General features: G+C 39.1%; 1 protein-coding gene across 2 annotated transcripts in view; it reads right to left on the bottom strand.

The window, feature by feature from the left end:
- The window catches only part of LPP (LIM domain containing preferred translocation partner in lipoma), a 722,568-nt gene that overhangs the window by 343,946 nt on the left and 362,577 nt on the right, over window positions 1-16,045 (bottom strand). For both annotated transcript variants that reach the window (XM_032171893.2, XM_032171894.2), the window contains exon 6: window positions 11,194-11,316. In XM_032171893.2, coding sequence (XP_032027784.1) covers window positions 11,194-11,316 — 123 coding nt within the window. The remainder of the gene's footprint in view (window positions 1-11,193; window positions 11,317-16,045) is intronic.

Below are 16,045 nucleotides of genomic sequence, written 5' to 3'. Positions count from 1 at the left end.
ATTGCACTCCAGCCTGGGCAACAAGAGCGAAACTCCGTATCAAAAGAAAAAAAAGAAAATTCATGTAATAATTATACAGGTGTTTTTGTTGATCTTGTTGTTTTCTGAAAAAAAGAAGCATATATCAGCACATTAGCTAAGTAACTTCTTTCCTGTCACTGAATATAAGGAATTTATCATATTGGTCTTTATTTAGGAAATAGTAACATAATGGTCCTCTGTTTTCTTCAGTTCTGTGGAGAATATAGAAAAAGACTTGATATTTCTTTCTTATGTTGTCTCAACAGTAACAGAATGGATATAATATTGAATTATACTCCATGATAACATCATCTTCTTAACAAAATACATTGTCATCAAGTGATATAAGGCAATATAAAAGTATAGCTGAAAATTTTAGATGAATCATTGGTTACCGTTAGGTTGCTCTTATAAAAAAATATCCACTTTGGCCTCACTTATTTTTCTTAATGCAAATACCTGTTCTATATTTTAAAAAAATCACAAAGCAGCTATAACTTTGTCATGCACTAACTCTATATCTATTACTGATTGGCTTTTCTAGCATATTTCTAGAATGGAAATGTAAAGATTTGAAGATAATATTTATTTATTCAGCAAAAATAAATTTGTATGCTTCTCATGTGCCAGAAAACAAATGATAACCTTGCCTCAGGGACTTCACAGTCTGGTACTCATCACAATTATTTCTTTGTTATCCAAACTGAAGTCATTTTATACCTTTCTACTGTTCCTATAAGGTATACTCTGTTACGTAAAGCTTTCAAAAGTTTTACTTTACATTGAAATATTTGTGACTCAATACAATGAAACATAATTCAATCCCCTTCTGTAGTCTGGAACCTCAACATGACCCCATAACTTAGGTGCATATTGGGGTGTGAGTGCAGGACCCAAAGCAGAGAGACCAAAATGCGCAAATGGTTCTGTCCGCCTTTGTAAATGAAAACTGTAACTGCTGGCTCAACAGCAATACGTGCTCACTTTGTGTATTTCATTTCACAGTTCCAGCTTACAGATTCATAACGAAATATGTATGTTCAAATTATGCAACATAAACTATAGTTTTGTCTTTATAGTTAATATATCCACTGAAAGGCAGTGTTTAACTTTACTGGTAATTTTTCCATCGTGTGAAAAGAACCTTAGCAGTTACATTCCAATGTGGTATTTTGTGTGGAGGGCAAACCAGTTACTCAGCATGAAAAACTGTGATATGTAGGATGAGTTATTAACCACCTCCAACCTTCTGTCTAGAGATCATCCTTATTATCACTATACTCGAGTTTGGCTATAAAGTATATAAAGAAGTAGACGTCAAAATGGACAAAACAATGACTACAGATTATCTGAGACATGGCTTTTTCTCTTAAAACACAACAATCCTACATATTTGCCGTGGTTATATCTAGTCATCTTGAGTTAAAAAAAATAGCTAGACTTGTGTTTTCTTGTTTATTTGCTTTTTAAATCAAAAAAGAAAAGAAAAGAACTATGGGTTTTCATACTAACACTACTACCAAAATAGATATTTAAACAGTGGGAGAGGAAGAAGGAAATAGAGAAACCAGTCCTAACAAGAACACTCTTTAATTTTGCAAATGTGATGTGTGCTTCTGCATAGACATAGGACTAATTATTTCCACTAAGATACTGTTGTAAAATAGAGAAACTCAACAGGCAGCTTTGTTCGTTTCTTTTTAAACCGACGCTGGATTGAGTGATTCGGTGTAATGTAACATAATCATCTTGGAGCCAAGGACTCATCAAGGTCAAACAAACAAATCACAGTTAGAGGCTACCACAAGGGCCATGGCTAGAGAACCACAGAAGACAATCCCCTCCCACGCTTTAGCTGAATGAACACCCCATGGCACTGAGCGGCTATCTGCTCAGCTGCCCTCCCCTATCCCCACCAGGAGCTAAGATACATTCAGAGCCAGCTCTTACACTGGGACAAGTGAAATGAATATTTTTGTGCAAAAGCTTTGTAGAGGTGCAATGCAAGGTAGATTTTTAGGCTAAATTTCCACTTTGAAAATGTTACATGGCACTCAAAACAAAATTTACTTAAAGCTAATGTTGATTATGCTCATTACATATGACACAAACACATCATCTTCTAGAAAAATGATGAGGTATAAATGTTATTGAAATGCAATTATACCATCTAAAAATTAATTGCCTGTCATAAAAGTCATGGCATGCAACTCTGAGTCAGCTAACCACTCCTCCACCCCCAAATCATTGTTATTTAACTGTTGAAGTTTTCTGGCGGGTACAGGCTAATTCAAAACAACACAGATCCTCTAAGTAAAACATGGGCATTGTGAAGAATAAGATCCCTTTCTCTTTTAAAATGGTGTTTTGCACATTTTATTTTACGGTATTCCACTTAACATCATACACCAGAGGTTTCTACAAGGTTTCAACTTTTACCATAGCTCTCAAAGAAAGTTATTATTAAGCAGACAATGCCAATAATAGACAAATCCATTTCTCAGCAAATCATGAAAGGCTCCTAAATTTTTCCTAAGAGAATATAGGAGGAGGAAGATGCCACTATCCACACCTATTTTCTTTTTCAACAGAGTATTTATTACCCAGTTCCTATCTCAAGTCCCAAGCAGCCTTGCCAGAAACAGCAAAGTCTCTAGTCTGCAGGGACAGTCTATGTCTCATCACACAGTATCAGCATGTTGTAGCTTTCATCTCCCAGAAGCCTACATGTTTGGCTTGCATTGAATAATATGAAATATTAAACATTTTATTACTAATTAATCTCCCCTGCAGCTCCTTATGGCGTTTGCAAGCTAGAACACAGAACACATGAAAAGGGAAGATCCAGGGCACCATAAGACTCCACCCTGATTACACTGCACCCAAGCCCTCAGACCACATGAATTCTTATAGAAAGCTCTAAATACAACACACATATACCTGAAATAATTTCTCAGGTTGCCTCATATATTATTGCTCTATGAAAGGAACCCAGTGTGGGAATGCTGGGACTGCAGCTAACGATGTGTCCATATGACCACACAGCATTTCGGTACTCAGTTTCCAAATAGACTAAGAAGTTAGAATAGTTTTTAAAGTGAGGAATTAAATATATCGTTTATAGGATGAACAGCCTTCAGAAAGGACCAGCCCTCAACCTTCAAAGGCCTGGAGTTTTAAAACAAACTCCAGACACAAGCTAACAATCCCAAAATGAAATGGGAATGACTGTGTGAGCTGTTGTTTTGAGCCAACATCTTATTTCTTGTAGCTTTAGCATACTATTCTATCTCTTGAAAAGGGGGAATGGAGTGTAGTTACCCTGCCCATTTTTGAAATAACAAAAAGGAAGCACAAACTGGTAATGTGGACAGGTTCACACAAATGGAGCTCCTTTCAGAGAGGGGACCTCAGGGAATCAAGAAGCCGATGCTCTTCCTGTTGGCAAACTTGGAGACGAGGCTATCAAACTACGCCCCACCCTATTCTTATTTTCAAAATATCTCCAAATTTTTCATATTAGTTGAAGAAGAAAAACTCACCTCTTTTCTCTATGCTACTCACAGAACACTTCACTTCTATCGATTGATTGATTGATTGATTGATACTGATTGAGACAGAGTTTTTCTCTGTTGCCCAGGCTGGAGTGCAGTGGCACGATCTTGGCTCACTGCAACCTCTGTCTCCCGGGTTCAAGCAATTCTCCTGCTTCAGCCTCTCGAGTTGCTGGGATTACAGGCGCATGCCACCACCCCCAGCTAAGTTTAGTTTGTTTGTTTTTAGTAGAGCTGGGTTTTCGCCCTGTTTACCAGGCTGGTCTTGAACTCCTGACCTCAAGCAATCCACCCACCTCAGCCTCCCAAAGTGCTGGGATTCCAGGTGTGAGCTACCACGCCTGGCCAGAACACTTCACTTCTGGCACTAAATGTGACGGTTTTTTCATACATCAACCAATTCTCTGATATCAGATGGGTGGCTTACGACTCAATTCAGTTCTGACACAATCTACCTGGAGTTACTACTGCAGATCTCACAGGTTAAGAGTTCAAGTCCCACAAGACTGTTTCCACTTCATATGTCAATTACAAGCTGTGGTGGTGGGGCAGAGTAGGGGTGGTCACCAGTTACCCAGACTTCTGTCTGATTTGACTACAAATTGGGATTTGCCATTATCCCCTTCCCAAGTTTGATAATACGCTAGAATTGCTCATGAAACTCACAGAAATGCTTACTTACATTTACTAGTTTATTATAGAGGATATGATAAAGGATAAAGATGGACAGGCAGATGATGAAGTGCACAAGGCCAGATCCAAAAGGGTCCTGGGTATAGGAGCTTCTGTTACCATAGAGTTGGTGTATGCCACCCTCCTGGCATAAAGATGTGCTCAACAACCTGAAACCTCTCTGTACTTCAGGGATTTTTATACAGACTTCAAAACATTCAAAACATAGGCATGATTTGTTACTCATTCAATCTCTAGCCCCTTTCTCATCCCCAGAGGATGAGAGGTGGAGATTAAAGTTCCAAGCTTTGAATCATTGCTTGGTCATTCTGGTGACCAGCCAAAATCCAGGAGCCCACCAAGAGTTGCCTCATCAAAACAATAGATATTTCCATCACTCAGGAAATTCCACATAATTCAGTAGTTCTGAGTTGGGAACCAAGGTCAATAACAAAATAATGTTAGAACAAAAGATGCTACCAGCACCCCTATCACCTAGGAAATTATAAGGATTTACAAACACTGACTGAGAAACTGGAGGAGAAAAATATATTTATATATTATTTCTTATTATTTCACAGTATCACACTAGTCTAAATGAGGATAGTGAAAGCCCATTTAATCAATTCAAAAGCAACTTGATTCAAAAACTACTATATCTCCAGCTACCATGAAATATTAATGTAAGATAATTTATTTGAAAAGTATTCCAAGTCACTTAGTCATCAGCTCCAATCCTACCAAACTTACTTGGGGAAAAAAAGACAGCCCTGTACTAGAAACTAGAAGATGAATACTGTACCGTAACTCTGATAAAAGAAGGAAAACAAAAATCATAAGTTCATGACTGATCTCTTGTCTTCTAAGAAATAGACAGAATTTCGTTCCAACCCCTGCATAGCTTCCAGAGGCTAAGCTGTACTTATACTAATAAATCATGCCTACCTAATGGGTTGGGTTTAGATATATACTAGCTTAAAGATGTTACAACGTCATAAGTTTTCTGTTTACCTTTGAAGTACGTCATTGATATGCCTAACTCTCTGTTATGTGTTTGAGACATATTTTAAAGAAGGTGCCATAAAAGAAAGACTTTTTGGAATAAACCAATTGTGTTACTAAAGGAAGACAAACTCTCCCCTGGTTGTTATCATCAAGCTGGGCCTTTGTGTCATGGTTTGGGGAAAGTACAAAGAATCACTGAAACTGTCTCTAAATGAGCCTCCTTGAGCGTGTTCTTTCCCTCTCTGGGCAAAAGCTTTCAATTTATAAAGTAAGAGTTTGGCTAAGTGACCTGGAAGGCCCACTAAAGCTCTGATATTCTATGATCACATTTTGTCTGCAATTCACTCCAGGATCACCTCTGAACTTTTCACATCAGTTCTTCTAAAACTACTTCCTGACAAACACATTTAAAATGTTTAGAAATTTTAGTTTCAAACACTAATGCAGTTTGATTGCATAATTCCATGCAGTGTCATGGAGGATTTTTTTATAAAGTAGATGTAAGCTAAAGTCATTACCCCAAAATCACTGCAGCCAGTTAACACTGTTGCTATCCCCCCGTAAATTTCTCTAACTATAAAAGCCCTTGGGCATCAAAAGGGCTACTTAGGTACTACTAAGTAAGTTTGAGTTTTTCAGCAGTAATCCCATTTACACTTTATATACCCTATTCGACAGACTTATTCTTCAAATAATATTCACTTTCCACATTCCTTGACTTTCTTACCCTTATTATTCTTGCACCTTGAATCCCATGCCCTTCCTGTAACACTTTAAGCCAAGTTAGCTCAAATACTGCCTGCTCTATGCCGTCCTCTCTGACACTGAAAGGTATAAGGTACAATGTTGGTATTCCTGTGTTTTATCTCCCAATAATTTTGACACATGGTGATTTACTTGACAGTTTAAGTAGCACATCGAAGCCCTTCTTCTGTGTCCCTTTGGGTTACTTATCGGCTTACCTCTTCCGTAAGATTAAAAATCACTCTAAAGGAAAGACCTGTTGATACTAACCTTTAAATCTCCAATGACTGATCCAGAGAAAGATGTCATCAAATGTTAAGTGAATGAATCAATGAATATGTGGAATTAAGCCAAATTTCCAAAATCAATATAGGGATTAGTAAGTGAACAGAACTAAAGTCAGAAAATCTGGGAGTGGAAAATATTCCCCAGAATAAAAGGAAGAAAATGCTTTAGCAAACCCTATTTTCAAGGACTCAGACATTTTTCAGACTTGGTATGAGAATGGAGCTCCTTGGAATCTCTTACTATATAAACATTCCACATATATATCATTTTCCCTAGACCATGAGTCAAAGCAGCCTTCCAAAGATGATGGACATGGATTCAAAAAAGCTTACAACACATGTTTGACTAATGAGAAATCACAGACCTACTAGCCTATTTTAAGTAGTCAGGTGATTCGATAGGTTTTGAAATTTGCTTTGAACAAAAATAGAAACATCAACGTTGGGCATTAACGGTCTACGTTTCTAGGACTTTCCAAGTACCTTTTAATTATAACACATCACAGTCGACTACAGACATCATCTTCTCTTGGCACATACGTTTAATATTTTAAGTGTGTGATTATTGTTCTCACAGCCTATAATTATGTTAACCAATAAATATTAACACATCTAATTCAATTCCACCAGAGGGAAGACAATTCAAAAGGATGAGATATATCTCCCAATTAACTCTTGCTTTGTTAAATCATAGTAATAGAAAAAAATTAGAATGGATCATCCTTTAATTTCTGAATGGAACAGGCACATTGAAAGTGTATTTTACCATAATTATGAGCTTATTCTACTTAATGGCCATTAGAATTAAAATTTTTAACCTTCTGAATTTTTTTTTTTAAATGGGAAAGCCACATTCAAGAGACAGTGTCACTCAGATGACTGATGCCAGCTTTTATCGATGGTAAAAATGAAGACAAAACCTGACACCCTCAATCTGGTGTTTAGAACTTAAAATCAAGCACAAGCCAAAATTCAAAGTCCAGTTGTGCTCACGCAGTGCTCAAACATATGGCCAAGGAGAAACCATTAATCTTCTTGGTGAGTCTTAGTATAATCATCCCTGAAAGAAGCACATCACGCACATCTCAGAACTGTGATATCTATATCTCACTCAAGTGAGAATATATGTGAAAGTGCTTCACAATCAGTACTGTCCAAATATCAGTGATGATGAATTTGTGTGCTCAGAAAGATTCCTCAAACAAAACGTAGCTGCAGAATAAGCCTATTAAAATGCAATGGTTTATGAGAGGCATGTATAGACACAGCCTTCAAGAATGAAGGTTGTATTAAACAATAGACCTCAAAGCATGACCTCCTCAGTGTCTATTAGGTTATAAGGATTTAGGGGAGGAAAAAAAAATTTAAATGAAAACTCTGTTTAAAAAACAAAAAGTGGGGGAGGAGGGGCGGGGCACGGTGGCTCATGCCTGTAATCTCAGCACTTTGGGAGGCCAAGGTGGGTCACTCACGAGGTCAGGAGATTGAGACCATCCTTGCCAACATAGTGAAACCCCGTTTCTACTAAAAAATACAAAAAATTAGCTGAGCATGGTGGCACCCACCTGTAAGTTTGGCTAAATGACCTGGAAGGCCCACTAAAGCTCTGATACTCTATGCTCACATTTTATCTGCAATTCACTACAGGAATATGTCTGAACTTTTCACATTTGTTATTCTAAAACTACTCCCTGACAAACACATTTAAAATGTTTAGAAATTTTAGTTTCAAATATTAAAGTAGTTTAATTGCATAAATCCATGCAGTGTCATGGAGGATTTTTTATAAAGTAGATGTAAGCTAAAGTCATTACCCCAAATTTACTGCAGCTAGAAACACTGTTGCTATCCTCCCCAAATTCGGGAGGCTGAGGCAGGAGAATGGCTTGAACCCAGGAGGCGGAGGCTGCAGTCAGCCAAGATCGCGCCACTACACTCCAGCCTGGGCGATAGAGTGAAAACCCATTACAAAAAAAAAAAAAAAAAAAAAAAAAAAAAAGCAAAGGGAGCACAAAAAAGCACTTGGGCATGATACTGCTGAGTCCAGTGCCAAAGTCAGTGGCCTTCCTGTCTTCAGATATGAGATGAGATTTGGGGCATTTGCTTGTGTAGAATCAAAAAAATTGCTGAACATCAAGCAATGGTCAGAAAGTATGAAGAGTGGTTTGCTGGAGAGCATTTTTCTGACCTGGGCTCATTTCCTGCATCATTCTAGAGTTGGTCTTATTTCCTATGTTCCTTTTTCAGAATGAATTTTAGATTTCCCAGATTGAGAACCTTCAAATAATCCCATTATCTACAAAAGACAGATTAAAATCATAATCTGGCATTTAAACATGTCTACATGCTGTCTGTAGGAAACTACCAGATTTATATTCTCTCTCTCTTTTTTTTTTTTTTTTTTTTTTTTTGAGATGGAGTCTCCCTCTGTCCCCAGGCTGGAGTACAGTGGCGCAATCTTGGCTCACTGAAACCTCCGCCTCCCGGGTTCAAACGATTCTCCTGCCTCAGCCTCCCGAATGGCTGGGACTACAGGCGGGCGCCACCACGCACAGCTATGTTTTGTATTTTTAGTAGAGATGGGGTTTCACCATGTTGGCCAGGCTGGTCCCAGACCTATATTCTACTACAAGCCTTCGAAGGCTTCATCTGCAGCCATCTGGTTGCTTACAGATCTCTAAATGCAGCCTTGGTGCTTTCAGCCCTGTGGCTCAGGCTATTTCCTGCTGCTGTCTCGAACAATACAATTCCACTCACCCATCCAGATGAAAATGCAAGTCTTTTGATAAGAATTATCAGACTGTGTCACCTTCAAAAGAATATATCACTATCTTCTTTAAGCTCCTGCAGTATAGGCCATAGCGTCACGTATAACATTACAGGCTATTAGAAGATTACAACGGAGTCCTATTTCTCTTCCTCTCAACTATCCACTTTTCTGCCTCATCAGTTCCCCTAAAAGACCACAGTGCCTTCTACAGATGAGGAGCTCAGGACACATTTACAGGGACAAAGTACATTTTTACTGCTCACAGGATGGATAGAGCCAAGAGCAGGATTAGTGAGGAAGAGCTAAGTGGTAGTATATTTTGCCATGAATCCCCACATGGCTGATAATTCCATTATATGTTTAGAAAAGGTACAGGGAATGTATCTAAAGAAGACAGCAGCTAGGCACAGTGGCTCACGCCTATAATCCCAGTACTTTGGGAGGCCAAGGCGGGCAGATCACTTGAGGTCAGGAGTTCCAGACAAGCCTGGCCAACATGGTGAAACTCCATCTCTACTAAAATACAAAAATTAGCTGGGCGTGGTGGCGGGCACCTGGAATGCCAGCTACTCGAGAGGCTGAGGCAGGAGAATTGCTTGAACTCAGGAGGTGGAGGTTTCAGTGAGCTGAGATTGCGCCACTGCATTCCAGCCTCAGCAACAGAGAGAGACTCCATCTCATAAAAGAAAAAAAAAGAAGAAGAAGAAGAAAGTGCTGCCACCTTATGAGCAGTTAAGTATTGAAATAACTGACAGCAGAGAAACAAGACTGGTTCTTAATTTAAGAAAGGAACCATTGTAAATACAGAAGCTGCCATTCAAGAATTGGAGTGAGGCTCAGAGGCTGTATGCACTCTCACTTAGTCAAGCAAATGTCACGCAAGAGTCAAACAGCACAGCGACAATACTGCTTGTCCAGCGTTTGCAGCTACAGTTCCGATGGCTGTCTTCCGAGGAATTGGAAGCCCTGAAACAGATTTGCCACAACCCTTTCAAGACTTCAGAGAGGCAGGGAATGATCACTAACAGTGGAGGATCAGCTTCTGGAATGCAGATATTAAGTGAAGATGCAGCAAAATAGCCAAGCTCCAACGTAGGCAAAAATAAAAAAATAAAAAAGCAAAGAAAAACTAACAAGGCACCATTTGCACTTACAAAACACAGATTAATTGCAACCATCAAATTCTAGTGAACTTGAGGAGAAACTGATATACTCAAACTAACTGGTAGTACCAGTATAAACTATTCACAACCTTAGGAAAGAAAAGTAAATAAAGTGGTCACATTCATCAGTGTAGCAACCCCACTCCTAGAAATCTGAGGCCAGAAAATAACCCCAAAGAAAATATACACAAATATGTCCCTTGTAGCATTATTTATAACAATGACAAAAATAATGAAAACCACCTCAATATCCAACAAAAGTAGTTTCTTTGCAAAAGACATAGCCCTTCACCCTAACCTTGCATAGCCAAGCTAAGTCATATTTGTGAAAACTATAACAACATGTAACAAAATATCCATATAGACAAAGCTGTAAGAAGAGCAAGGCAATGGAATAAGAGATTTACTTTTTTATATAACATTTTAGTATGATGTTGTGTTATTTTTAAAGAAAGTACTCAGAGTCAATTTAAGAAATTTCTGCCAGTTGACTAACACATGTTGATATTAAATAAAAAGGCAACTTAAATCATTGACTCTAAGAAGATCAAGAAAGAATAAAAGGGCCGGGCATGGTGGCTCAGGCCTGTAATCTCAGCACTTTGGGAGGCTGAGGCAGATGGATCATGAGGTCAGGAGTTCGAGACCAGCCTGACCAACATGGGGAAACCTGGGCTCTACTAAAAATACAAAAATTAGCCAGGTTTGGTGGCAGGCGCCTGTAATCCCAGCTACTCAGGAGGCTGAGGCAGGAGAATTGCTTGAACCCAGGAGGCGGAGGTTGCAGAAAGAAAGAAAGAAAGAAAGAAAGAAAGAAAAAGAAAGAAAGGGAGAGCGAGCGGGCGGCAGGAAGGAAGGAAGGAAGGAAGGAAGGAAGGAAGGAAGGAAAAAAGAGCTCTCAGATGCAGCATGTTCTTTCTGATAAGAGTAGAATATCTGGGAATGGCTGTGTGGAGACGACTGTGGGCTGCACTAACCTGTGGAGGCCGAGGCTTATAGGGGGAGCTGCACTCAAGGTCAGCCAAGATGCTGGTCAAGGAGTCAATCTCAGCGTCCAGGCTGGAGCGCCTCTCCTCAAGTGTCTTGCCTCCAGGATTTCCCTGTTGGAAGCAACGCAGACATGTTAATAAAGGAAATTTCCACGGATATCATTATAAGTTCAAATTTCTGAAGTTATAATGTGGCTTTGTCAAAATTTTTCTGCACCTCTTTTTTTTTAAATTAAGCTTTCATAAAATCTCAGTGAGATAGGCTGAAATAGAATTATCACTTTGTGACAGATATGAAAACTGAAAAATAAAAGATGATGTTTCTCAGGTCACACACTTATTTAGCAGTTTTGTCGTTGTCATTGTTTAAAATAAGTATACAAGTAAAGGAAAATAAATGTCTCCATTCCTGCACTTAAAGAACAGAACCAGCTGAAGAGAGCTCACGAGCTCTTGGTGTTTAGACACCACTGCCTAGAATAATATTTATTGAAGTAGCAAGGAGCAGGGAAGGAACACTGACATTCCAGAAAGAGGAATCAGCACTTGAAGACATTGGAGCATGAGAGTGCTTGGAAGTCTCAGGTCCAGGGGTATTAGGTATGCACGTGTGCGAGAGATGGCAAGACCCAAGGGATGCACCTAGAACATGAAGTGGAAAGAGACCCCTTAGTGTTCTGCCAAGGGGCTGCAGAGGAAGAATGTGGCAGTGAGCACGGACAGTGAAGTCAGGATCTCTGGATTTCGTATGTCAGAGCCTCATATTACCTGCAGTCAGAATCAACAGGAGAGTAGACGGCAATAACATCGACACAGGGTGTTTCCAGGAATTATGATCAGGTTTGGGAAAAAGAAGCAAAGAATCTGTCTAGAGTTAAAAGCAAGGATGTATAAAATGAGATGACCCTAGTATTTGGAGGCAGGGTGAAGTAAAAAAATAACCTTTTGAAGTGACAATTTAATGATGATCATATATGAGTATGGAAGAAGCTCTTAAAACTTCATTAAGAGACCAAAGTGTATTTTCAGCAAGATTCAATGGCAATACAATAGTGGAAAGTTACAATAATCTAATCAATTCTACTGGACTTGTCTAAGGACGTAAAATATCAAGAGAGTATCTAGTGTCTGCAAGAGTTTAGAAAAAGCATTAACCAACCAAGAAACTACAATATCTTCAATAAGAACAAGTAGGGTGCCATGACAGGGTAGCACTAAATCTTATAACCCTTGAAGTCAATCTGTCGTTTTAGTGAATGAATATGTTGAAGCAGGTGTAAAGGGTAACGGCCTGTGAAGACCACTAGTTCCATATGCCCTAATAGCTTACTCACCAAACCACCTTACCTGAGTCTTGGAGCTTATTTAACTTTCTGTGTAAAAGAAACATAATGGGGTCTGGTGTTTTGGTCATTCTTTTGTGAATTTAGTCAGCTTGAGTTAATCCTTCCTGGGCCTGATCTCTCTCAAGCACAGTAACATCAACTGTCTATGAAGTTGTGGCCCAGGTCCTTGGAACCAAACCTACCTCAAGAGGCAGTTGGCTTCCTTGTTTGTGAGCCCTCTTTAAACATGGATTTCAGGCCGGGCGCGGTGGCTCATGCCTGTAATCCCAGCAGGTTGTGAGGCCGAGGCGGGTGGATTATCTGAGGCCAGGAGTTCAAGAGCAGCCTGGCCAACATGCTGAAACTCGTCTCTACTAAAAATACAAAAATTAGCTGGGCGTGGTGGCAGGCCCCTCTAATCCCAGATACATGGGAGGTTGAGGCAGGAGAATCGCTTAAGCCCTAGAGGCGGAGGTTGCAGTGAGCCAAGATCGTACCACTGCACTCCAGCCTACATGACAGAGCGAGACTCTGTCTCAAACGTATATATATACACACACACATATATACGTGTATATTTATGTATATATACGTATATATGTACGTATATATGTATACGTACGTATACGTATATATATACATACATATACGTACGTATACATATATATGCATATATATGTATATATATATACGCACACATGTACACACACACATACACAGACACACACACACATATATATCGTTCACATTATGACATTATCTAAAACAGCCACCATGATTTTCTCCTTCTGGATGTATTATTATGACCCCTCTACATTACGTCATGTTATTTCCCCTACGCTTTTAAATTTACTTTTTAATAATATCTACCATCATGTGTATTTTTCTGTTTATTTTCAGTCTCTCACCTGGAACATATAAGCTTCATGAGAAGCTTTGTCTGTTTTGTTCCTGTTTCCTTGGACTCTCGTTCAAGACCTAGCCCAAATATGTTTTCAGTAAGTATTTTTGAATAAATAAATCAATGAATAATGACAGACTGTGAAATAGGCAGCAACCTTTCTCATAGCACTATCTTTTGGGTAAACACAGTTAGAAGTACAACAGTAAGCAGTGGATACTCTAGAATTTGATATAAAAAGGAAACCAAAGAGGTTCAGTGTCCATCTGTGGATGCACACACATGCTCACACTGGTAAGTATGTGTGTATTACCAAGCTGGACGGCCCAGATTTGAAGGCTAGCCTTGTGAAATTGAGAGATTTTCTTCAACTCTCTTGTCATAGCCAAAAATAGAAAAAAGAGTGACATGACAGGTTGGTTGAAATTTAGACTTTTCCGAGTCTGAATTTCCAGTCTGATTAAACTGTTTAAGACCAGCAGGTCTGTATACCGGAAACAGATGTTTTCAAGGTGCTAATCCCTCTATCAGAGGAGATTTCATGTTTATCTCAAAGGGCAGTAATAACTATGAAACAGTGTGGTATTGTTAAGAAAAATTCCATTTAACATTTAAAATTCATGTGAACATTCTGGGTAATGGGGGTCCTGGTACAAGGAAAGGCAGGACATTATTGTTATGGAACGCAACTAAAAACTGAGTAAAGTTGATCCTCTTGTGCGCAGATATAAAATATTACAGTAGACATAAATTTGGTAAGTGTATTTCCACATACTCTTAGATAGTCCAATATATCGGCAAAGGTGGTAGAGTGGTGTCTGCTTAAATCTTTCCCTGGGCCATAGTTTTCTCATCTATAAAATGAAGAGAATATCACATGTTCTACCTAAGCCAGGGTGATGTTATAAGATTTAGATAAGAAAATGGATGGGAAAATACTCTGTAAGTTGTAAAGTGCTATAATTATGACGATTTTCCTAAATAGCATTAATTATAGCAACCAGTAACTATAAATTAATATGAATAATACAGCTATTGTTAATTATTCGTCTTCTTGAGGCAAGCATCATTCATTAAGTGTTCCCTTGGGGTATTAGTAAAGAGACAGGATTTAATCAGGTCTTCTACATCTGTACTTTACTGAAGCAAAAAGTACATCAACTGCCTATGCCTGAAGTCACTGCAATATCTAACCACTGAGACTCAACAAGTCACAGAATTACCCTGAACTATACAATAAAACAAGTAATTATGATACGCAACCAGTCTGTGCTTGTAAGACATCAATTAGTTTCCAGCGTCCTTATTCTCCCTACCCTCTAAGTTCAGACTGCTCCCTATTTTCAGTTTCTCAAATTAGGTTGATGCAATTTATTACAAGTACCAGTCTAACGCTGTGTGATTTTGCACAAAAACTGGATAACAGGGGAGCACGGGGTGGCGGGGTGGGGGGGGAAGATTGTGCAAATACTGTAGTAGCTTTACTCCTACATTTCAATCCCATCATGAATTAGAATAGGCCTTTTTTTCACTCTTGAGTCTCAATTTTATATCTCAGTTCAAATAACTGTTGTCCTGCCCAAGTCTTGCCACGAATCTGTAGATATTCATTTACCTTTCGATTTAGGGGATCTTGCTACTCTCAATCCCTTACAGTAGATACTAGGATCCAAAGTCCTATAACCAAGCAACAGAATCCTATAGACTTACCAACATGTCTTCTTCCTAACTCCCTATCCTTGTAGCTGTGCTAGTTACCTGACTGGTAAATGACTTTCCCAATGCCGGCAACAAGGAAGATTCTCCTGACTAATGCTTTTTCTAGCTACCACCACAAACTTTTATAAAGTAGTTAATGTAATTATAACAATCCCCACACTCTTTAGCCATCACTAGAGAGATTTCAAAGATCACATCGTCTTAGTCTGTGTTCTGCCAAGAAAAACAATGCCTGTGAGAAAAGCTCGCATGTAGGCCATTTATTTTGGGAATCAATTCCAAGAAACAGTACTGAGGGACTAGAAAGAGTTAAGCAGAGAAGGAAGGAGATATGCTTTGGCTGTGTCTCCACCCAAATTTCATCTTGAATTGTAGCTCTCATGATCCCCATGTGTTGTGGGCAGGACCCTGTGGGAGATAATTGAATCATGGGGGCATTTTCCCCCATACTGTTCTCCTGGTTGTGAATAAGTCTCACAAGTCTCAGAAGTTAAACACACGCACAGAAGGCCTGGCACAGAAAGTAAGTGAAAGGTGTTGCAGTTGAAGCCAAGTGCTACCAGGTCACACCCGCGCAGAGCTGATCGCTGTAGCAGCTGCTGGTACACGAAGGTGGGAGGGGAAGATGCGAGGTGGGGCACCAAAGGTGTCTAGTGACAGCGTCCCTTTACCAAGGACCACAAACATCCCATGAATAAACCATTCGAACATGTTATTTTTATATTTATTTTTATGCATTACCTAAATACATATGTGATAAAAAGCTCACCAAACCACAGTTGGGACTTATTATGACTTGACAAATCATAGTAAGTGCTGCCAGCAGAATTATAGGATGATGACTCCCCCACTGTAAGTACATAAAGACAGTCCAATAAACAAGAGCCCAGAACCA

The sequence above is a fragment of the Hylobates moloch genome, unplaced genomic scaffold (assembly GCF_009828535.3).
Source record: "Hylobates moloch isolate HMO894 unplaced genomic scaffold, HMol_V3 SCAFFOLD_13, whole genome shotgun sequence".
Lineage (NCBI taxonomy): Eukaryota > Metazoa > Chordata > Mammalia > Primates > Hylobatidae > Hylobates > Hylobates moloch.
Note: the sequence above shows the minus strand (reverse complement) of the source record. Positions and strands in the feature narration are given on the sequence as shown.